The following is a 27,108-nucleotide window of genomic DNA, read 5'->3' on the forward strand; positions in this document are numbered from 1 at the left end:
CGGTGTAGATCATCAGCCAAGGTCACAAGATCCAGCAAGAAGGTTCTGGGTTCGATCCCCAGGTGGGGCGGTCTGGGTCATTTCTGTGTTGTTTGCATGTTCTCCCCATGTCCGCGTAGGTTTCATCCGGGTGCTCCGGTTTCCTCCCACAGTCCAAAGACATGCAAGTGAGGTGAATTGGAGACACTAAATTGTTCATGACTGTGTTTGATATAACCTTGAGAACTGATGAATCTTGTGTTATGAGTAACTACCGTTCCTGTCATGAATGTAACCAAAGTGTAAAACATGAGGTTAAAATCCTAATAAACAAACAGTACTTCTTTATATTGTGTATATATATATATATATATATATATATATATATATAGTTTACTTTTATAATTATTATTCTTATATGCAATTATATGTTATTTTCTATGTATAGTATTCATATAGCTGTCATTTTAAAGTAAATACAGCATGTTATTATCCAGTTCTGAATATTATAGCGCTACAGCAGATTTAGCATTTAGCTTACTTACTTATCACAAGCTTTAGCAGACTAAGCCAAAAATGCTTTATACATTTCTTAACTTTTAGGAAATGCATTTACATCTTCGGCATTTAGCAGACGCTTTTATCCAAAGCGACTTATAGTTATGACTGAACACAATTTTGAGCAGTTGAGGGTTAAGGGTCTTGCTCAGGGGCCCAACAGCTGCAACTTGTCAGTGGTGGGGCTTGAACCGGCAACCTTCTGATTACTAGTCCAGTACCTTAACCACTGAGCTATCACTGTGGTAATAGCATTATTAATGTTTAAATCATGTTACCATATATTGTGTCAAACCTATTAAGCTAATTTTAACAGAATGACTCGTGTAAAGATGAACAGTAGTAATACTAATGAATTAATATGTTGGTGTGTTTTAGTCTGCTGGGCAGGAACCCAGCTGTGTCTTCATGAAGAATGATTAGTCTGTGAAATATCAACATGGAAGACTGTACAACTGAGCTGAGGTAAAGAACAACTTTGTTTTTGTTCTTATGAGAAATGAAAAACACAAAACATGCTTAATAATTCCAAATGTGATACAATATTACAAATCAGTTAAAAGCATGTCATAGTCCATCAAATTCTCCTTTATAATAAACATATTTCCAAATAATGTATAAACTTACATATACAATTCCTAATCTAGACGGTCTAAACTAGTATAAGACTTGACAAAATGACACTTTGACACAATGAAAAGTAGTCTGTGTGCAGCTTATATAACAGCTTAAATTTATTCTTCCCTCAAAATAACTCAATATACAGCCATTAATGTCTAAACCACCGGCAACAAAAGTGAGTACACCCCTAAGAGACTACACCCCTAAATGTCCAAATTGAGCACTGCTTGTCATTTTCCCTCCAAAATGTCATGTGACTCGTTAGTGTTACTAGGTCTCAGGTGTGCATAGGGAGCAGGTGTGTTCAATTTAGTAGTATAGCTCTCACACTCTCTCATACTGGTCACTGAAAGTTCCAACATGGCACCTCATGGCAAAGAACTCTCTGAGGATCTTAAAAGACGAATTGTTGCGCTACATGAAGATGGCCAAGGCTACAAGAAGATTGCCAACACCCTGAAACTGAGCTGCAGCACAGTGGCCATAATCATCAAGCGTTTTAAAAGAGCAGGGTCCACTCAGAACAGACCTCGCGTTGGTCGTCCAAAGAAGCTGAGTGCACGTGCTCAGCGTCACATCCAACTTCTGTCTTTGAAAGATAGGCGCAGGAGTGCTGTCAGCATTGCTGCAGAGATTGAAAAGGTGGGGGGTCAGCCTGTCAGTGCTCAGACCATACGCCGCACACTACATCAAATTGGTCTGCATGGCTGTCACCCCAGAAGGAAGCCTCTTCTGAAGTCTCTACACAAGAAAGACCACAAACAGTTTGCTGAAGACATGTCAACAAAGGACATGGATTACTGGAACCATGTCCTATGGTCTGATGAGACCAAGATTAATTTGTTTGGTTCAGATAGTCTCAAGCATGTGTGGCGGCAATCAGGTGAGGAGTACAAAGATAAGTGTGTCATGCCTACAGTCAAGCATGGTGGTGGGAATGCCATGGTCTGGGGCTGCATGAGTGCAGCAGGTGTTGGGGAGTTACATTTCATTGAGGGACACATTAACTCCAATATGTACTGTAAAATACTGAAGCAGAGCATGATCCCCTTCCTCCGGAAACTGGGTCGCAGGGCAGTGTTCCAGCATGATAATGACCCCAAACACACCTCTAAGACGACCACTGCTTTATTGAAGAGGCTGAGGGTAAAGGTGATGGACTGGCCAAGCATGTCTCCAGACCTAAACCCAATAGAACATCTTTGGGGCATCCTCAAGCGGAAGGTGGAGGAGCGCAAAGTCTCGAATATCCGCCAGCTCCGTGACGTCGTCATGGAGGAGTGGAAAAGCATTCCAGTGGCAACCTGTGAAGCTCTGGTAAACTCCATGCCCAGGAGAGTTAAGGCAGTTCTGGGAAATAATGGTGGCCACACAAAATATTGACACTTCAGGAACTTTCACTAAGGGGTGTACTCACTTTTGTTGCCGGTGGTTTGAACATTAATGGCTGTATATTGAGTTATTTTGAGGGAAGAATAAATTTAAGCTGTTATATAAGCTGCACACAGACTACTTTTCATTGTGTCAAAGTGTCATTTTGTCAGTGTTGTCCCATGAAAAGATATACTTAAATATCTGCAGAAATGTGAGGGGTGTACTCACTTTTGTGATACACTGTATGTATCTCAGTCTGGTGGAGGGTAAGAGATCAGACTCACCTGAACCCAGCTGTATTTCTGTGAAGACTGATCGGTCTAAGGAAGAACCAAAAAACTTCGGAGATGAGGACTGTTCTACTGATCTGAGGTAAAGGCGACTTATTATTGTTACTCTGAGGTGTTAAGGACAGAGAATATTTATTCATTCTTAATATGACATAACGTTGCAGGGCAAATTTAAGGTATTTCTTACTTCATCCAGTCTCATTTTAAATGAAAATATTTTTATATAATTTGTTGTTTTACATATAAGATCTTTGTATTTTAGGATGCAAGTATTAAATTTCACACTTTGAGGTTCACTGACTGTTTCTTTTTGTTTTGACTTTATTCATTTATTTGCCTCAGTCTGATGGAGGGTAAGAGATCAGACTCGCCTGAACCCAGCTGTATTTCTCTGAAGAGTGATCAGTCTAAGGAAGAACCAAAAAACTTTAGAAATGAGGACTGTTCTACTAAGCTGAGGTCTGACGATTTTCTCACTTTTACCTGATCAAACTAATTAACTAAGTTTATTCTATCTAGCTAATGTTAATTTATTATTATAAAATGATCAGTTATGAATTGTATTACAGCATGTGGTAATGTAAATACATTTCTCTGTATTTGTTGGTGTGTGTGTGTGTTGTGCATGTGTAATGTTTCTCATTTACAGAAACCAAAAGGAGAAATTAAAAATCACAAGCAGAGATAAACTGGAGTCCATGTATCAAGGTGTATATTTAGTGATTTATTTAAGTTTAAATGTTTGCAGTTGATTTTTATTAGCATTTTTGACAGTTGGACAGAGCTGTTGATCATTGGACTTCAGTAAGCAAACTACTTTGACTCTCCAATTAAACCATGAATAGAAGTTCACCAGCTGAGATGTACAGTACTTTGTTATTTATAATTCTGCAGTAAATGTTAAAATAACAAATTAGAAGTAATACATAAATGTGCTGTAACTGCCATAGAGTTCGTGAGGTGGGCATAATTACAGAAACATGCCTTTCTGCCTTGCCATTTATAGCTGGCAGAGGGGGCACGGAAGCGCAGATTGACTTGTTAGTGTCTTCAAGTTTTGTTGTCCTTTTGTTGTCAGTTAATAGTATCATATGTGACCATAACACATAGATTTGTCTCTGAATATCTTGGTGTTTTTATAATTCTGTTACTGTGTGTTCATAACCAGGAGCTGGAACACAAAATCTTCACTCTGTTGAAGAATGAGCTGAACAGGTTTAAAAAGCTCCTAAGTTCAGATTACCCAGCACACTCTGAAAAGGAGCTGGAGAGTGGAGATCATCTAAGTATCAGAGATTCAGCAGTGAAGATCACACTGCACGTCCTGAAGAACATGAACCAGACAGATCTTACGTACACACTACAGAAGAGTAAGAGCTCTAAGTCTTAAAATTTACTCATAACACTACAGACAGGACACTGTTCCATTGTAATTATTACACTTAATGGGCAAAGCTACACTATATTGCCAAAAGTATTCACTCACCCATCAGAATAATTGAATCCAGATATTCCAATCATTTCCATGGCCACAGGTGTATAAAACCAAACACCTAGGCATGCAGACTGCTTCTACAAGCATTAGTAAAAGAATGGGTCGCTCTCAGGAGCTCAGTGAATTCCAGCGTGGTACCACAAGTCCAGTCGTAAAAGCTGTTATAGCTGCACATCATATTAAACCCTATGGATTAAGAATGAGAGTCACTCAAGTTCATATGCATGTGAAGGCAGACGAGCGAATACTTTTTGCAATATAGACACCATGACCAGGACATGCCATTTAAATATGATGGACATTAATATGGAGTTGTCCCCCACCTCCGGTGTGGATGTAACAGCCTATTATTAACAGTGTGTGTGTGTGTGTGTGTGTGTGTGTGTGTGTGTGTTGAAATTGGAACAAACTTAATCAAAAGATTAGTTTAGAGGTCAGATGTTGGAGGAGAAGCCTGGTTTATATTCACATTTCAATTTTTACCAAAGGTGACCGGGCTCTGTTCAGATCACTGTAATGTTTCAGATTAATTTTTATATGTAACTTATTATTACAGTGATTTTTCTAGCTAACTGACATGTAACAAGCTTTCCAAAATACATATTTTTAAACTGACACTTGGAATATGCCCGCATCCATACACATCACCAAATACAAAAATAAAAGCTCATGAAAAATAACATGAGTTAAAACCTAAACTTGAAATGAAAGATATGAAGCATTGTGTATACATACAAATATTATACACATAAAATCACACCACCATTAGCAGTTAAATGTTTTAATTCATTTGTTCAGAACAGTGCAGAACACAACTTAAACTCAATAAAAGTGACAGGATATAAAAACTGATTAGCTCAATTTTGAAGATAATAAAAAACAACATTATCAATACATTTATTAATATATAATTTATTCATTCATATTGCTGTCATTGACCTCAACTAATGATGAAATTAGCTATAAAAGCCCTAATGTATTTAAAATATTAAGGAATTTAATGTGGATGTTCAACAAAAGTGTAGTGAATTTTCATGAAGTGGTCATTCAGTTCTAAAATATCATTTCTTTTGTTTATTAGAGCTGATTGCCTCTGCGCTTCAAGAAAAACTCAAATCTAACCTTACAGGGAAATTTAAAAAGGTTAATGAAGGAATCTCCCAGCATGGAAGCTCAGCACTTCTGAATGAGATCTTCACAGAGCTCTACATCACAGAGGGTTGGAGTGTAGACGTCAATAATGAACATGAGGTCAGACAGATTGAAGCAACATCCAGGAGACCAGCAGCACAGGAGATTCCCATCAAATGCAACGACCTCTTTAAAGACACGTCCATCAGAACTGTGCTGACTAAAGGAATCGCTGGAATTGGGAAAACAGTCTCAGTTCAGAAGTTCATTCTGGACTGGGCTGAAGGAAAAGCAAATCAGGATGTCATCTTCATATTTCCACTTCCTTTTAGAGAGCTGAACTTGATGAAGCAGGAAAATCTCAGTCTGATGGAACTTATTCATCAGTTTTTCCCAGAAGTAAAAGTTCTGCCATCATTAGACTGTGATGTTTATAAAGTTGTGTTCATCTTTGATGGTCTGGATGAGTGTCGACTTCCTCTAGATTTTCAAAATAATGAGCGATTGTGTAACATAACAAAGTCAGTAAAAATGGATGTGCTGCTGACAAACCTCATCAAGGGGAACCTGCTTCCCTCTGCTCACCTCTGGATCACCACTCGACCAGGAGCAGCCAGTCAGATCCCTCCTGAGTGTGTAGACCAGGTAACAGAGGTACGAGGGTTTAGTGACCCTCAGAAAGAGGAGTACTTCAGGAAGAGGATCAGTGATGAGAACCTGGCTAGTAAAATCATCAAACACATGAAGTCATTAAGAAGCCTCTACATCATGTGTCACATTCCAGTGTTCTGCTGGATCTCAGCCTCTGTTCTAGAGAGAATTCTGGATGAAGTTGAGGGGAAAGAAATCCCCAAAACTCTGACTCAGATGTTCACTTACTTTCTGATCTTTCAGATAAAACACAAGGAACAAAAGTACCATGGTAAACCTGACCTTGATCCACACCAGACCAGTGAGATGATACTGGCACTGGGGAAACTGGCCTTCCAACAGCTGGAGAAAGGAAACCTGATCTTCTATAAAGAAGACCTGACAGAGTGTGGCATTGATGTCAAAAACACATTAGTGTACTCAGGAGTCTGCACCCAAATCTTCAAAAAAGAGGCTGGACTGCACCCGGGTCAGGTCTTCAGCTTTGTGCACCTGAGTGTTCAGGAGTTTCTGGCTGCTTTATATGCATTTCTCACCTTTATTAACAAAAACAGAAATGTGCTGGTGAAGCAAAACACTGAATTCTTTAACATCTTTAGAAACCATACAAACATGTCTGACTTTCTGAAGAGTGCAGTGGACAAGGCCTTACAGAGTGAGAATGGACACCTGGATCTTTTCCTCCGCTTCCTCCTGGGTCTCTCACTGGAGTCCAATCAGACTCTCTTACAAGGCCTACTGCCACAAACAGGAAGTAGCTCTTACAACAAAGAGGAAACAGTCAGGTACATCAAGGAGAAAATCAGTGAGAATCTCTCTCCAGAGAAATCCATCAATCTGTTCCACTGTCTGAATGAACTGAATGATGATTCTCTAGTGCAGGAAGTCCAACAATACCTGAACAGAGAAGGTTATGTTCATCACGATGGACTCCGTCTCTCTCCTGCTCAGTGGTCGGCTCTGGTGTTTGTGTTGCTGAACTCAGGTCAGGAGCTGGATGAGTTTGATCTGAGTAAATATTATCCATCACATGAAGGTCTTTTGAAGATGCTGCCTGTGGTGAAAGAATCAAAAAGAGCTAAGTGAGTCATTTATTGATAAACATTTGATTCATAAGTTTATCACACAAACATGTATAAAACTAAGACGGTGCAAAACTACAGTGTTGCAGTCTGATCTCGCACTCTGCTAATTATACTAAGTAGGGATGTAACGATACACTCTACGCACAATGTGATGTGATTCACAATTCATAAGACAAATTATGACAAAGTTTCGTTTTATTATTTAAAAAAAAAAAATAAAATACTGTATTTCTGCTTATCTTTTATTCATCTCAATAATAAATGTCTTTTTATTTTAGAGTTAGGTACAAACTATGCAAAACAATGCTGCACACTTTCCTTTTTGTGTAAAAAAAATGAAATGAAATAAATCCAACATTAAATAAATAAATGAATAATACAAATAAACAAAGTATCCTCACATACTTGAATTTAGCTGTAAAATTCCAAACCTGGCAACCCTGTAGTGACGTCAACCAGGCGAGGTAAATAATGCCAGCGCCCTCTGCTGTTTAAAGTGAATATCGATTCATTTTACATGTAAACTGATTTAAATCGTTACACATGTGAATTAATTTTTAACTGTCTTGTGGTGCATCGTTACATCCCTAATAACTTAAAAAATAATGTTAACTGTTTCTGCACCACCTACTAACTTGCACTCTGCTAATTATACTGAGTATAATATCTGCTGTGAAATAGTGAAAATTATCAACCACAGAGCTCCAAAAATATCAGGACTAAATGGTGAAGTTCAGTAATAATCAGAGAGATGCATTAATAATAAAGACACTCATGTTAGCTTGAAGGGTCGCTCAGGTGGTGCAGCAGAAATACAGCAGTGAGAGTAAAACATTTACAGAGTAAAATAGTAAGTTATTATAGATTGTAAATTTAATTTAGATAAAATGATTAAACCACAGTGGTCAGGACTATGGTGAATCCACTGCTATTTAAAAAGACTTTCAAGGAAGTAGGAACACACACTGGGGACACACACTCTCATCTATGTTTTAGGATGGAGACAAAAATCAAGCTGTCATTTATATATTTAGTGTGTAACATTGTATTAATTCTCAGTTGCTGCTTTCACACCATTAATGATGTAAAAGGGGGATAACAAGATTTGTTGTGTTCGTTAATTGGAAAGATCACTCTGCTCAGTTATGAATCAACAAAAATTATTTATTACAAGATGTGTAAAAGTCGACAGTACAGTCACTAGGCCGAGGGCTCGTAAGATAACCAACTTCACATGCATGCAAAACGGAAGGTGAGCCCCGATACAAAGCTCACACATCTCTTATATGTCCCTTGGTTACATTATGATACACATCATGCCTCTGTTCTCAAGCCGGTTCCATCTGGTCCACTTTACTGTCTGAAAACACATGTTTTTCGGTCCGAAAACACGTTCATCAGCGTATACTCTAGTGACTGTCTCCTGTTTTGCCTGCTAGCTATCTGCTCTATTCTGTTCACAATGACCGCACATATCTCTTGTACAGAACCTTCAGAGCTCAGGCTCTCATTCATACACATTATACAAGTAATAATTTCATTTATATGATTAATAATCTCACACTACATGGCTATAGTTAGTGCTTCCACTTTTTTGGACTGTGTAGAAATGTAAAGCTCCACCCCTTAGTAAATCAGTACAGTAGAGCAGTCCTGCTATTGGTTGATTCACTAGTTCAACTGCTTTTACTTTTATGTGCAATGTAGTCTGATCTGATTATTTCTCTCCAGGTTGTGGAAGTGTAATCTAACAGAGGAAAGTTGTGAAGTTCTGTCCTCAGTTCTCAGTTTAAACTCCTCCAGTCTGAAACAGCTGATCCTGAGTAACAATAAACTGCAGGATTCAGGAGTGAAGCTGCTCTCTGTTGCACTGGAAAATCCACACTGTAAACTGGGGCTCCTGGGGTAAAATCTTCACTTTCACACTGTAGATACAGAAGATCTGTTTTACTTTAAAAGCATAATTTTATTAAAAGCTGAACCTTGGTGAATGGTTTGTTTGGGACTCTTTGGAGTCTTCATACATAATCACATCCTATCATGATTGTTTCTTTACTGTAGCTCACTAGCTTACCTGAGATTAGATCCTAAACTAGCAGCACCTGAGTTTCTGGTGCTGAACCTGCTGTAGGACTTTATCATGGATGAAGTAAAATGTGATTCAGCTTTTAAAAAAGTCATAACTGCTATTTTTTATTTTCTCTGTGTTCCTCTATACAGGAATAAAGTGATTTTTGTGGATGAGCTCTTTATAGACATTTACAGATGCAACAGCAACGTTCTTTAGCTACAAGCTAGTAACCAGTTTATATTCATCTGTGATCAATTCCACAGCAGCGTGAGCACCAGAAAACATCTACTGCTGGTTCAGGATCCTAAGACTGTAGAATTTTAACCAGAAATCATCACTTCTTGTGGTTCATTTAGCAACTTAGCTCTGACTTAGCATTTTAGCTCTAACTTTCTTTATGAACACAACGTTTTATACATCGTGACTCATTGACTCAGTTACAATAACCAGTTGGGTGGGTAGCACTGTCAAGTCACAGAAAGAAGGTCCACGGTTCGATCTCCTTGTCGGGCGGTCCGGGTCCTTTCTGTGTGGAGTTTGCATGTTCTCCCTGTGTCTGCGTGGGTTTCCTACTGGGGCTCCGGTTTCCTCCCACAGACCAAAAACATGGAAAGGAGGTAAAGTGTAGACACTAAATTGTCCATAACTGTGTTTGACATTGAACTTGTGAACTGATGAATCTTGTGTAACCAGTTTATCTTCATCAGTGTATTCATACATTCACCAGAACTACCATTTCTGTCATGAATGTACCCCCCCCTTTCCTTCTCCTTTAGCGCATCCAACTGTTTAATTTGCATCGTGGCGCCACCTAGTGTTGCATGCAGAGACACACCCTAAGGGCACTCTTTCCTCATCTCTGTGCAGGCACCTCTAATCATCAGGTCATAATCGCATTCTGACAGAGAGAGACCCACATCTGGTTCTTTGTCCCGCCCCCCAACTGAGCAACCGGCCAATCGTTGCTCATACAGTCACTCAGCCTCAAACTGGTAAGGCAGAGCTGGATTCGATATGAGGTACTCAGAATCCAGCTCTGGTTGCAGCGTGACTTTTTACCGCAGCGCCACCTGAGTGGCACAGATGCTGCTTTTAAATGCACATCAGGCAGAAGGTTTCACTTTGATCAAACTCGTTTACCTGAATTGATCGTGTTCATGTAGTTTGTGTGGGAAGATAAAAAATATGGAGGCTGTCAAGCTTCTATATTTATTTTATTATTTGTGTTAATTGTAGATGTTTAAAAGTGTTACAGTTAAAATTAACAAACAAATGAACAATTATAATTTGATATCCACCCTTAATTAATCGTTCAGCCATAATGGAAAACGCGTTTACAGCAAAACTCAGTGTTCACATCACAATAACTACAAATGATGCAGTAATAGCTGCACTACTGTACCATACATTAGGAGTAGGGTGGCCACATTCATAGTCAGAAAAAGGAGGACATTACACCCCAAAAAGGCGGACATTACACCTAAAAAGAAGACGTCATATTAGGAACAGAGGGACATGATACTGCAACACACAGAATGAATCCAGAACCCATATAAGTTTTTGACCAATTTAAGCAAGAATTCTATAACAAATGACTGTTTTACTCACTTAATGTTGTGTCTACTTTTAATATTTAAGTCCGTTCCTCACTGCCTCCAAAAGTTTACTTTTTGGCATTTTTACAGCGTTCCTGAGCATGAGAACTGACTATTGACTCAGGTAGAGGTGTTCACAGAACAGAGCGGGCAGGGGAAATTCAACCACCCAAACACAGACTATCATTTAAAGGGCAGACCTTCTGCGATTGGCCAGTAGTAGCACTAAAAACAGTCAAATGAGGCTGTTTAACCAATGAAATACAAAGCATTTGTTTTGACATGTACCTGAGCCAATGACAGATATTATTGATTAAAAATGAAACCAGTTCACTGCAAAAGGAGGATTTTTAAGTGAATGGAAGGCAGCTGAAAAGCCGGACTGTCCGGCCTAAAACTGGCCACCCTAATTAGGAGTGTGGTGGTAATTAACCTGTTCTGTTCTCTGTTAACAAGCTAAGCTAAGACTGTAAACAAACAAACAAAAAAAACACTACAAAAACAGCAGATAATCTAAGTCCTTCTTTCTTCTCTCATGATCAATTAGTTAAGCACCATTAATTAAAATAGAACTAAAGTCCCAGGTTCCATTGGTTGGTGTTTGGGAGGGTTTTTGGTTTTGAATGTGTAGATGTCATAGTGTGATTGATGCTAAATGATCTACTAGCTAACAACAATCTACTAAATACTCCTCATTTGATCTCTTAAAAAATCTTTAAAATGTGGAATCCACTTTACAGTGGGGTCAAAAAGTATTTAGTCAGCCACTGATTGTGCAGGTTCTCCTACTTAGAAAGATGAGAGAGGTCTGTAATTTTCATCATAGGTACACTTCAACTATGAGAGACAAAATGAGAAAAAAAATCCAGGAAATCACATTGTAGGATTTTTAAAGAATTTATTTGTAAATTATGGTGGAAAATAAGTATTTGGTCAATAACAAACAAACAAGATTTCTGGCTCACACAGACCTGTAACTTCTTTAAAAACCTCTTTTGTCCTCCATTCGTTACCTGTATTAATGGCACCTGTTTGACCTCGTTATCTGTATAAAAGACACCTGCCCACAGCCTCAAACAGTCAGACTCCAAACTCAACCATGGCCAAGACCAAAGAGCCGTCGAAGGACACCAGGAAGAAAATTGTAGACCTGCACCAGGCTGGGAAGAGTGAATCTACTATAGGCAAGCAGGTTGGTGTGAATAAATCAACTGTGGGAGCAATTGTAAGAAAATGGAAGACATACAAGACCATTGATAATCTCCCTTGGGGTCAAGATCTCATCCCGTGGGGTCAAAATGATCATCAGAACGGTGAGCAAAAATCCCATTACTTCACGGAGGGACCTGATGAATGACCTGCAGAGAGCTGGGACCAAAGTAACAAAGGCTACCATCAGTAACACACTACGCCGAGAGGGACTCAAATCCTGCAGTGCCAGGCGTGTCCCCCTGCGTCCCCCTGCTTAAGCCAGTACATGTCCAGGCCCGTCTGAAGTTTGCCAGGGAGCATATGGATGATCCAGAAGAGGATTTGAGAAAATATCATGTGGTCAAATAAAACCAAAATGGAATTTTTTGGTAAAAACTCACCTCGTCATGTTTGGAGGACGACTGATCTGTGTTAAGGGAGGAATGAACAGGGCCATGCATCGTGAGATTTTAAGCCAAAACCTCCTTCCATCAGTGAGAGCATTGAAGATGGAACGTGGCTGGGTCTTCCAGCATGACAATGATCCCAAACACACCGCTCGGGCAACAAAGGAGTGGCTCCGTAAAAAGCATTTCAAGGTCCTGGAGTGGCCTAGCCAGTCTTCAGACCTCAACGCCATAAAAAATTTGTGGAGTCTGTGTTGCCCAGCGACAGCCCCAAAACATCACTGCTCTAGAGGAGATCTGCATGGAGGAATGGGCCAAAATACCAGCTACAGTGTGTGCAAACCTGGTGAAGACTTACAGGAAACGTTTGACCTCTGTCATTGCCAACAAAGGTTATTTTACAAAGTATTGAGTTGAACTTTTGTTATTGACCAAATACTTATTTTCCACCATAATTTACATAAATAAATTCTTTAAAAAATCCTTCAATGTGATTTCTTGGATTTTTTTTTCTCATTTTGTCTCATAGTTGAAGTGTACATATGATGAACATTACAGACCTCTCTCATTTTTCTAAGTAGGAGAACTTGCACAATCAGTGGCTGACTAAATACTTTTTGACCCCACTGTATATCTGAAATCACATTTTACACTTATGTTAGAATGATTACCGATTCAGCATCATCAATTCAACTGCAATTCAACTGTAATGCATTCTGGGTAATATTATAAGATCTGCTACTTGGATTCCACTTACTGCTGCAGGGTGACGTCTTTCATTTCTCTGATTGATCTGATTATTTCTCTCCAGGTTAGATGGTTGTAATCTAACAGAGAAAAGTTATGAAGTTCTGTCCTCAGTTCTCAGTTTAAACTCCTCCAGTCTGAAACATCTGAACCTGAGTTACAATAACCTGAAAGATTTAGGAGTGAAGCTTCTCTCTGCTGGACTGGAGAATCCACACTGTAAACTGGAGATACTGGAGTAAGATCTTCACTTTCACACTGTAGATACAGAAGATCATTCATACATAAACTGTTATTGATGTGTGTAGGAGTTTGATATTTTATTCATTTTCCCCACACAAGATAAAACACTTTATCATTAATATAATATAATAGTTTTACATGTTGAAGATTTCTCAGTGATGTTGTCTGATTGTGGATCTGAATGGAGATGGAGGAGGAGGTGGGAGAAGATGATGTATGATTTGTATTAAATGATTTTCTTCTGCAGGTTAAGGGGCTGCAGAATTACAGATGAAGGTTTTACTGCTCTGGCTTCAGCTCTGAAATCAAATCCATCATCACGTCTGAGAGAACTGCAACTGATCCACAATCATCCAGGAGTATCAGGATTAAAACTGCTCATGAATCTACAGCTGGATCCACAATGTAACTTGGAGGAAGTACAGTGAGTTACTGTTGCTTTATACACAGACACGCCTAATTACACACACATGCACACATTACACACAGACACACACACACGCACACATTACACACACATGCACACATTACACACACATGCACACATTACATACACATGCACACATTACATACACATGCACACATTACATACACATGTACACATTACACACACATGTACACATTACACACACATGCACACTACACACACATGCACACATTACATACACATGTACACATTACATACACATGTACACATTACACACACATGCACACATTACACACATGCACACATTACATACACATGTACACATTACACACACATGTACACATTACATACACATGTACACATTACACACACGTACACATTACACACACATGTACACATTACATACACATGCACACATTACATACACATGCACACATTACACACACATGCACACATTACACACACATTACACACACATGTACACATTACATACACATGTACACATTACATACACATGCACACATTACACACACATGTACACATTACACACACATGTACACATTACATACACATGCACACATTACATACACATGCACACATTACACACACGTACACATTACACACACATGTACACATTACATACACATGTACACATTACACACACATGCACACATTACACACACATTACACACACATGTACACATTACATACACATGTACACATTACATACACATGTACACATTACATACACATGCACACATTACACACACATGCACACATTACACACACATGCTCACATTACATACACATGCACACATTACATACACATGTACACATTACACACACATGTACACATTACACACACACATGTACACATTACATACACATGTACACATTACATACACATGCACACATTACATACACATGTACACATTACACACACATGTACACATTACACACACATGCACACATTATACACACATGTACACATTACACACACATGCACACATTACATACACATGTACACATTACACACACATGCACACATTACATACACATGTACAGATTACACACACATGTACACATTACATACACATGCACACATTACATACACATGTACACATTACATACACATGCACACATTACATACACATGTACAGATTACACACACATGTACACATTACATACACATGTACACATTACACACACATGCACACATTACACACACATGCACACATTACACACACATGCACACATTACACACACATGCACACATTACACACACATGTACACATTACATACACATGCACACATTACACACACATGTACACATTACATACACATGTACACATTACACACACATGTACACATTACATACACATGTACACATTACATACACATGTACACATTACACACACATGTACACATTACATACACATGTACACATTACACACACATGTACACATTACATACACATGTACACATTACATACACATGTACACATTACACACACATGTACACATTACATACACATGCACACATTACACACACATGTACACATTACATACACATGTACACATTACATACACATGCACACATTACATACACATGTACACATTACACACACATGTACACATTACACACACATGCACACATTACACACACGCACACATTACACACACATGTACACATTACACACACACGCACACATTACACACACATGTACACATTACATACACATGTACACATTACACACACATGTACACATTACACACACATGTACACATTACACACACATGCACACATTTGCACACATTACACACACATGCACACCTTACACACACATACACACATTACACACACATGCACACATTACACACACATGCGCACACATGCACACATTACATACACATACACACCTTACACACACATACACACATTACACACACATGTACACATTCCACACACATGCACACCTTACACACACATACACACATTACACACACATGCACACATTACACACACATGCACACCTTACACACACATACACACACATGCACACATTACACACACATGCGCACACATGCACACATTACACACACATGCACACATTACACACACATGCGCACACATGCACACATTACACACACATGCGCACACATGCACACATTACACACACATACACACATTACACACACATGTACACATTCCACACACATGCACACCTTACACACACATACACACATTACACACACATGCACACATTACACACACATGCACACCTTACACACACATACACACATTACACACACATGCACACATTACACACACATGCGCACACATGCACACATTACACACTCATGCACACATTACATACACATGCACACATTCCACACACATGCACACCTTACACACACATACACACATTACACACACATGCACACATTACACACACATGCACACCTTACACACACATACACACACATTACACACACTACACACACATGCACACATTACACACTCATGCACACATTACATACACATGCACACATTCCACACACATGCACACCTTACACACACATACACACATTACACACACATGCACACATTACACACACATGCACACCTTACACACACATACACACACATTACACACACATGCACACATTACACACACATGCACACCTTACACACACATACACACACATGCACACATTACACACACATGCACACATTACACACACATGCGCACACATGCACACATTACATACACATGCACACATTACACACACATGCACACATTACACACACATGCACACATTACATACACATACACACATTACACACACATGCACACATTACATACACATGCACACTACACACACATGCACACATTACACACACATGCACACATTACACACACATGCACACATTACACACACATGCACACAGTACACGCACATGCACACGTTACACACACATGCATACATTACACACACATGCACACATTACACACACATGCACACATTACACACACATGCATACATTACACACACATGCACACACTACACACATATGCACACATTACACACACATGCACACATTAAACACACATGCACACATTACACACACATGCACACCTTACACACACATACACACATTACACACACATGCACACATTACACACACATGCGCACACATGCACACATTACACACTCATGCACACATTACATACACATGCACACATTCCACACACATGCACACCTTACACACACATACACACATTACACACACATGCACACATTACACACACATGCACACCTTACACACACATACACACACATTACACACACTACACACACATGCACACATTACACACTCATGCACACATTACATACACATGCACACATTCCACACACATGCACACCTTACACACACATACACACATTACACACACATGCACACATTACACACACATGCACACCTTACACACACATACACACACATTACACACACATGCACACATTACACACACATGCACACCTTACACACACATACACACACATGCACACATTACACACACATGCACACATTACACACACATGCGCACACATGCACACATTACATACACATGCACACATTACACACACATGCACACATTACACACACATGCACACATTACATACACATACACACATTACACACACATGCACACATTACATACACATGCACACTACACACACATGCACACATTACACACACATGCACACATTACACACACATGCACACATTACACACACATGCACACAGTACACGCACATGCACACGTTACACGCACATGCATACATTACACACACATGCACACATTACACACACATGCACACATTACACACACATGCATACATTACACACACATGCACACACTACACACATATGCACACATTACACACACATGCACACATTAAACACACATGCACACTACACACACATGCACACATTACACACACATGCACACATTACACACACATGCACACATTACACACACATGCACACATTACACACACATGCACACACTACACACACATGCACACATTACATACACATGCACACATTACACACACATGCACACAGTACACGCACATGCACACATTACACACACATGCACACATTACACACACATGCACACATTACACACACATGCACACATTACACACACATACACACATTACATACACATGCACACATTACACACACATGCACACATTACACGCACATGCACACATTACACGCACATGTACACATTACACACACATGTACACATTACACACACATGCACACATTACATACACATGTACACATTACACACACATGCACACATTACACACACGCACACATTACACACACATGTACACATTACACACACATGCACACATTACACACACATGTACACATTACACACACATGCACACATTACACACACATGCACACATTACACACACATGCACACACTACACACACATGCACACATTACACACACATGCACACATTACACACACATGCACACATTACACACACATGCACACATTACACACACATGCACACATTACACACACATGTACACATTACACACACATGCACACATTACACACACGCACACATTACACACACATGTACACATTACTCACACAAAACACATTACACACACAAAACACATGACACACACAAAACACACACATGCACACATTACACGCACATGCACACATTACACACACATGCACACATTACACACACATGTACACATTACACACACATGCACACATTACACACACATGTACACATTACAAACACATGTACACATTACTCACACAAAACACATTACACACACAAAACACATGACACACACAAAACACACACATGCACACATTACACGCACATGCACACATTACACACACATGCACACATTACACACACATGTACACATTACTCACACAAAACACATTACACACACAAAACACATTACACACACAAAACACACACATGCACACATTACACGCACATGCACACATTACACACACATGCACACATTACACACACATGTACACATTACACACACATGCACACATTACACACATGCACACATTACACACACATGTACACATTACACACACAAAACACATTACACACACAAAACACACATATGCACACATTACACACACATGCACACATTACACACACATGTACACATTACACACACATGCGCACACATGCACACATTACATACACATGCACACATTACACACACATGCACACATTACACACACATGCACACATTACATACACATACACACATTACACACACATGCACACATTACATACACATGCACACTACACACACATGCACACATTACACACACATGCACACATTACACACACATGCACACATTACACACACATGCACACAGTACACGCACATGCACACGTTACACACACATGCATACATTACACACACATGCACACATTACACACACATGCACACATTACACACACATGCATACATTACACACACATGCACACACTACACACATATGCACACATTACACACACATGCACACATTAAACACACATGCACACATTACACACACATGCACACATTACACACACATGCACACATTACACACACATGCACACATTACACACACATGCACACATTACACACACATGCACACACTACACACACATGCACACATTACATACACATGCACACATTACACGCACATGCACACATTACACACACATGCACACATTACACACACATGCACACATTACACACACATGCACACATTACACACACATGCACACATTACACACACATACACACATTACATACACATGCACACATTACACACACATGCACACATTACACGCACATGCACACATTACACGCACATGTACACATTACACACACATGTACACATTACACACACATGCACACATTACACACACATGTACACATTACACACACATGCACACATTACACACACGCACACATTACACACACATGTACACATTACACACACATGTACACATTACACACACATGCACACATTACACACACATGTACATTACACACACATGCACACATTACACACACATGCACACATTACACACACATGCACACACTACACACACATGCACACATTACACACACATGCACACATTACACACACATGCACACATTACACACACATGCACACATTACACACACATGCACACATTACACACACATGTACACATTACACACACATGCACACATTACACACACGCACACATGTACACATTACTCACACAAAACACATTACACACACAAAACACATGACACACACATACATTACACACACAAAACACATTACACACACAAAACACACACATGCACACATTACACGCACATGCACACATTACACACACATGCACACATTACACACACATGTACACATTACACACACATGCACACATTACACACATGCACACATTACACACACATGTACACATTACACACACAAAACACATTACACACACAAAACACACATATGCACACATTACACACACATGCACACTTTATACACTTATGCACACATTACACACACATGCACACATTACACACACATGCACACATTACACACACATGCACACATTACACACACATGCACACTTTACACACACATGTACACATTACACACACATGCACACATCACACACACATGCACACATTACACACACATGCACACATTACATACACATGCACACATTACACACACATGTACACATTACATACACATGCACACATTACACACACATGCACACATTACACACACATGCACACATTACACACACATGCACACATTACACACACATACACACATTACATACACATGCACACATTACACACACATGCACACATTACACGCACATGCACACATTACACGCACATGTACACATTACACACACATGTACACATTACACACACATGCACACATTACATACACATGTACACATTACACACACATGCACACATTACACACACGCACACATTACACACACATGTACACATTACACACACATGCACACATTACACACACATGTACACATTACACACACATGCACACATTACACACACATGCACACATTACACACACATGCACACACTACACACACATGCACACATTACACACACATGCACACATTACACACACATGCACACATTACACACACATGCACACATTACACACACATGCACACATTACACACACATGTACACATTACACACACATGCACACATTACACACACGCACACATTACACACACATGTACACATTACTCACACAAAACACATTACACACACAAAACACATGACACACACATACATTACACACACAAAACACATTACACACACAAAACACACACATGCACACATTACACGCACATGCACACATTACACACACATGCACACATTACACACACATGTACACATTACACACACATGCACACATTACACACATGCACACATTACACACACATGTACACATTACACACACAAAACACATTACACACACAAAACACACATATGCACACATTACACACACATGCACACTTTATACACTTATGCACACATTACACACACATGCACACATTACACACACATGCACACATTACACACACATGCACACATTACACACACATGCACACTTTACACACACATGTACACATTACACACACATGCACACATCACACACACATGCACACATTACACACACATGCACACATTACATACACATGCACACATTACACACACATGTACACATTACATACACATGCACACATTACACACACATGCACACATTACACACACATGCACACATTACACACACATGCACACATTACACACACATACACACATTACATACACATGCACACATTACACACACATGCACACATTACACGCACATGCACACATTACACGCACATGTACACATTACACACACATGTACACATTACACACACATGCACACATTACATACACATGTACACATTACACACACATGCACACATTACACACACGCACACATTACACACACATGTACACATTACACACACATGCACACATTACACACACATGTACACATTACACACACATGCACACATTACACACACATGCACACATTACACACACATGCACACACTACACACACATGCACACATTACACACACATGCACACATTACACACACATGCACACATTACACACACATGCACACATTACACACACATGCACACATTATACACACATGTACACATTACACACACATGCACACATTACACACACGCACACATTACACACACATGTACACATTACTCACACAAAACACATTACACACACAAAACACATGACACACACATACATTACACACACAAAACACATTACACACACAAAACACACACATGCACACATTACACGCACATGCACACATTACACACACATGCACACATTACACACACATGTACACATTACACACACATGCACACATTACACACATGCACACATTACACACACATGTACACATTACACACACAAAACACATTACACACACAAAACACACATATGCACACATTACACACACATGCACACATTACACACACATGTACACATTACACACACATGCGCACACATGCACACATTACATACACATGCACACATTACACACACATGCACACATTACACACACATGCACACATTACATACACATACACACATTACACACACATGCACACATTACATACACATGCACACTACACACACATGCACACATTACACACACATGCACACATTACACACACATGCACACATTACACACACATGCACACAGTACACGCACATGCACACGTTACACACACATGCATACATTACACACACATGCACACATTACACACACATGCACACATTACACACACATGCATACATTACACACACATGCACACACTACACACATATGCACACATTACACACACATGCACACATTAAACACACATGCACACATTACACACACATGCACACATTACACACACATGCACACATTACACACACATGCACACATTACACACACATGCACACACTACACACACATGCACACATTACATACACATGCACACATTACACACACATGCACACAGTACACGCACATGCACACATTACACACACATGCACACATTACACACACATGCACACATTACACACACATGCACACATTACACACACATGCACACATTACACACACATACACACATTACATACACATGCACACATTACACACACATGCACACATTACACGCACATGCACACATTACACGCACATGTACACATTACACACACATGTACACATTACACACACATGCACACATTACATACACATGTACACATTACACACACATGCACACATTACACACACGCACACATTACACACACATGTACACATTACACACACATGTACACATTACACACACATGCACACATTACACACACATGTACATTACACACACATGCACACATTACACACACATGCACACATTACACACACATGCACACACTACACACACATGCACACATTACACACACATGCACACATTACACACACATGCACACATTACACACACATGCACACATTACACACACATGCACACATTACACACACATGTACACATTACACACACATGCACACATTACACACACGCACACATGTACACATTACTCACACAAAACACATTACACACACAAAACACATGACACACACATACATTACACACACAAAACACATTACACACACAAAACACACACATGCACACATTACACGCACATGCACACATTACACACACATGCACACATTACACACACATGTACACATTACACACACATGCACACATTACACACATGCACACATTACACACACATGTACACATTACACACACAAAACACATTACACACACAAAACACACATATGCACACATTACACACACATGCACACTTTATACACTTATGCACACATTACACACACATGCACACATTACACACACATGCACACATTACACACACATGCACACATTACACACACATGCACACTTTACACACACATGTACACATTACACACACATGCACACATCACACACACATGCACACATCACACACACATGTACATATTACACACACATGCACACAGTACATACACATGCACACATTACACACACATGCACACATTACATACACATGCAGTGGTATGTCTGTCATCAGGGTTCTTCAGTGAACAATGAATCATGTAGAATGTTCTAACATTGTTCCAGCTGGTGTGTGTGTGTGTGTGTGTGTGTTGGTGTTTATTCTGGTTCTGATTGTGTTGAGTCTGATAGGTGACTGAAACATCTGATCATGTCTGATCTCTTCTACAGCTTAATGCTCTAATACACATTGAATTATGAGAAGAAGAAGATGAAGATCAGTTGAGATAAACATCATCTACTCTTCACACTGGGATTCTACATGGTGACACTTTGTTCAGCTTCTTACTGCTCAAATCTGTAAACATGCTTTCTGTATAACTGTGTGCATGACATCACTTCCCGTACAAGATTAACACTATCAAACCAACTCTGAACTGCTGATGGTCCTTTATCTCCTCCTTCTATACATGCTTATTAAAGTAAATAGATTGGAGAGTCCATCAGGTTACTGGTACCTCTAAAACAGAGTAACGGCCCATGATGACTGCTTTAGAAAACCCTGCATTAGCTTGATGCATTAGCCTGCTGTTCACGATCTGGCCTGTAATGAAGATGTTCAAAGAAGTTTAAAGCTACTGGAGATGTTGAGATTCTGCCCGGAGGAGAACATGAGGAGGATTACTCGAGTGGCCAGAGAATCTCCAAAGATCTTCACTGTGAAATTACAGATGTTAGTGAGGTCTCGAGGCCAGAACATATTTCTACATAACCACAAGATATTTAGGACTGGCTGAAGAAAGTCTCTTCTGTATGATTCTCATCCTGGAACTTTCTAAGGGACCTTGTTGAATGGTAAGAACAGACCTAAAAAGACATTAAACAGTAGAGGTCCTGGGTTGAGGGGTACATAATGCTCTCTTTTTTGCAAGTCCAAATCAGACCACAGTTTTGTACAGAATATTACCCACAATCCACTGTGATCCTGTGATGTTTTTACCAGTAACCAGTGGGTTTTTGGAATGGTATATATCTATAATATATAATATAAAATTATGAATCATTTTTATTTCCATTTATATATTTGGTATTTAGCAGATACTTTTATCTAAAATGACTTACAGTACAGTACACAAGCTTTTATTAATTAATACAACATGTACATTTATTTATGGAGATCTGGGATCTCAACAGCTTTTAAACCATATTTTGTTACAACCAACAGTAAATTGTGTGATTATGTTTTAACAATGATGCTTAGCATTTGGTTTTGGCATGTATTGCAGCATCTACTTAACATGTATATTTATAAAATTTAATAATATTTATCTGTGATACTTGTGAACTTTGTAAATATGTGACAGTAACAAGACAGTTAGATGCTGGAAGACACTTGTTGTAAAAATCCAACTTCAATAGCATTTATACTGTGTTACACAGAGCATTAAAACAAGCTGTGAAATGTGTGGCAGTTATGATGCACAATCTCTAGAATTTAGAACTGGCACTTGATATCTGACCACCTGCAGCAAGATTTAATGGCAGCAGGTACTGAGGTTTTAGTTTGCAGTGTAATTTTCATACTAAACGCTTCATGTCTAAACCTAGTGACCCAAAAACACTAAATAGTTGGCCGAAATAATAAAAACCATGTAAATAATCCACAGTTTTTAAATACTGTTCTGTGGAGTGATGAAACACAACTGTAACATTTTGGGCCTTTAGATCAGCAGTATGTCTGAAGGAGGAACAATGCAGCATTCGCTAAAAGGGCAGACTGCTTACAGTGAAGCATGGTGGTGGCTCTGTGATGTTCTGGGGCTGCTTTGCTCCTTGCACTGAAAATCTTCAGTGTGTGTGTGTGGGGGGGGGGATGAATTAAATCAAGCATCAGGAAATTCTAGGTGAAAATGTTATGCCTTCTCTGAGGAAGCTGAGGCTTGGGCATCATAGGACCTTTCAACAGGCCAGTGATCCTAGGCATACCTTAACGTCTACCAAGGCTTGGTTTCAGAAGAACAACTTGAGGATTCTGAAGTGAAGTCACAGGGATGAACTGGCCATCAGGTACACTGAGAAATATCCCAGTGGGCTGATATCTCTGTTTTCAGATGAATGCAGAATTCAAAAGAATCACCACCATCCCACTTCAGTCTAAGCTTCTGTCTCAGCTGGACCACCACTCTAACGTCAGATGCCGCTGTTCTGAGAGAGAGGAGGACAACTAGGGAGAGGCTTCGAACAATCATTGATCAGAAGGCAGATGTAAGTGATTCACAGTCATGAGAAACCTAGATAAGTTAAAAGCTATTAACGATGGGTTGTTTTTCCCTTATTTTTTTAAATTGCTAGAATTGTATCTTAGTTTTAACCTTATGTGTCGTATATCTAGGACCCTACTACATTTACTGGGAAATTTCACAGACCTCGTTTTTCAAAATTACACTCATAAATTAAATGATAGAATAAAGGGAAGCTACAGTACACTGCACAGCCTATTTTAATAGCAAGAATAGCAAAAATAGTAAGATAAAAATCCACACCCCAACCTCCCCTTCTTTATAAAGAAAGAAAAAACTGTTCATAGGCAAATTATCAGGAGCATAATTCTTTACTGGCTTTTTCATTTGAGCACAGACTGTAGAGAGATGATCACGTGAAGCACACTTTTCCTTTGACTATGGACTCCCCAAGGGGACAAAATGAAAGCACATACATCAAGAATCAGAATTATTAGATGCCATAACATGCTCCCTACTAAGAGGGGTTAATTCAAAGTGCTAAAGTGACTGAATAAAGAGAGAGCGTCCTTCCTTTGTTAGCGGTGAAGGCAATCCCAGCATTCTGTGCAGCACAACTTTTCTCACCAAAGATTTCAAATATGGCGGACAAATGCGGAAAAACTTACAAGTTTTTTTCAAATGTAAATAAATTTTTATTGATTTTTCGTTTGTATAAAGGTGTACGAGTGTAATTTATTTGCA

General features: G+C 39.4%; 1 protein-coding gene across 1 annotated transcript; it reads left to right on the forward strand.

The window, feature by feature from the left end:
• Positions 1-616: 616 nt before the first annotated feature.
• LOC134329108 (NACHT, LRR and PYD domains-containing protein 4E-like) lies at positions 617-25,590 on the forward strand. Its single transcript, XM_063010354.1, has 10 exons — positions 617-1,002; positions 2,740-2,904; positions 3,165-3,281; positions 3,472-3,532; positions 3,994-4,192; positions 5,399-7,181; positions 8,916-9,089; positions 13,260-13,433; positions 13,686-13,862; positions 24,356-25,590. The coding sequence occupies exons 1-10, from the start codon at positions 977-979 to the stop codon at positions 24,366-24,368; spliced, it is 2,889 nt and encodes a 962-aa protein (XP_062866424.1). The 5' UTR covers positions 617-976; the 3' UTR covers positions 24,369-25,590.
• Positions 25,591-27,108: the final 1,518 nt, after the last annotated feature.

This window comes from Trichomycterus rosablanca, chromosome 15 (assembly GCF_030014385.1).
Source record: "Trichomycterus rosablanca isolate fTriRos1 chromosome 15, fTriRos1.hap1, whole genome shotgun sequence".
NCBI classification, from domain to species: domain Eukaryota; kingdom Metazoa; phylum Chordata; class Actinopteri; order Siluriformes; family Trichomycteridae; genus Trichomycterus; species Trichomycterus rosablanca.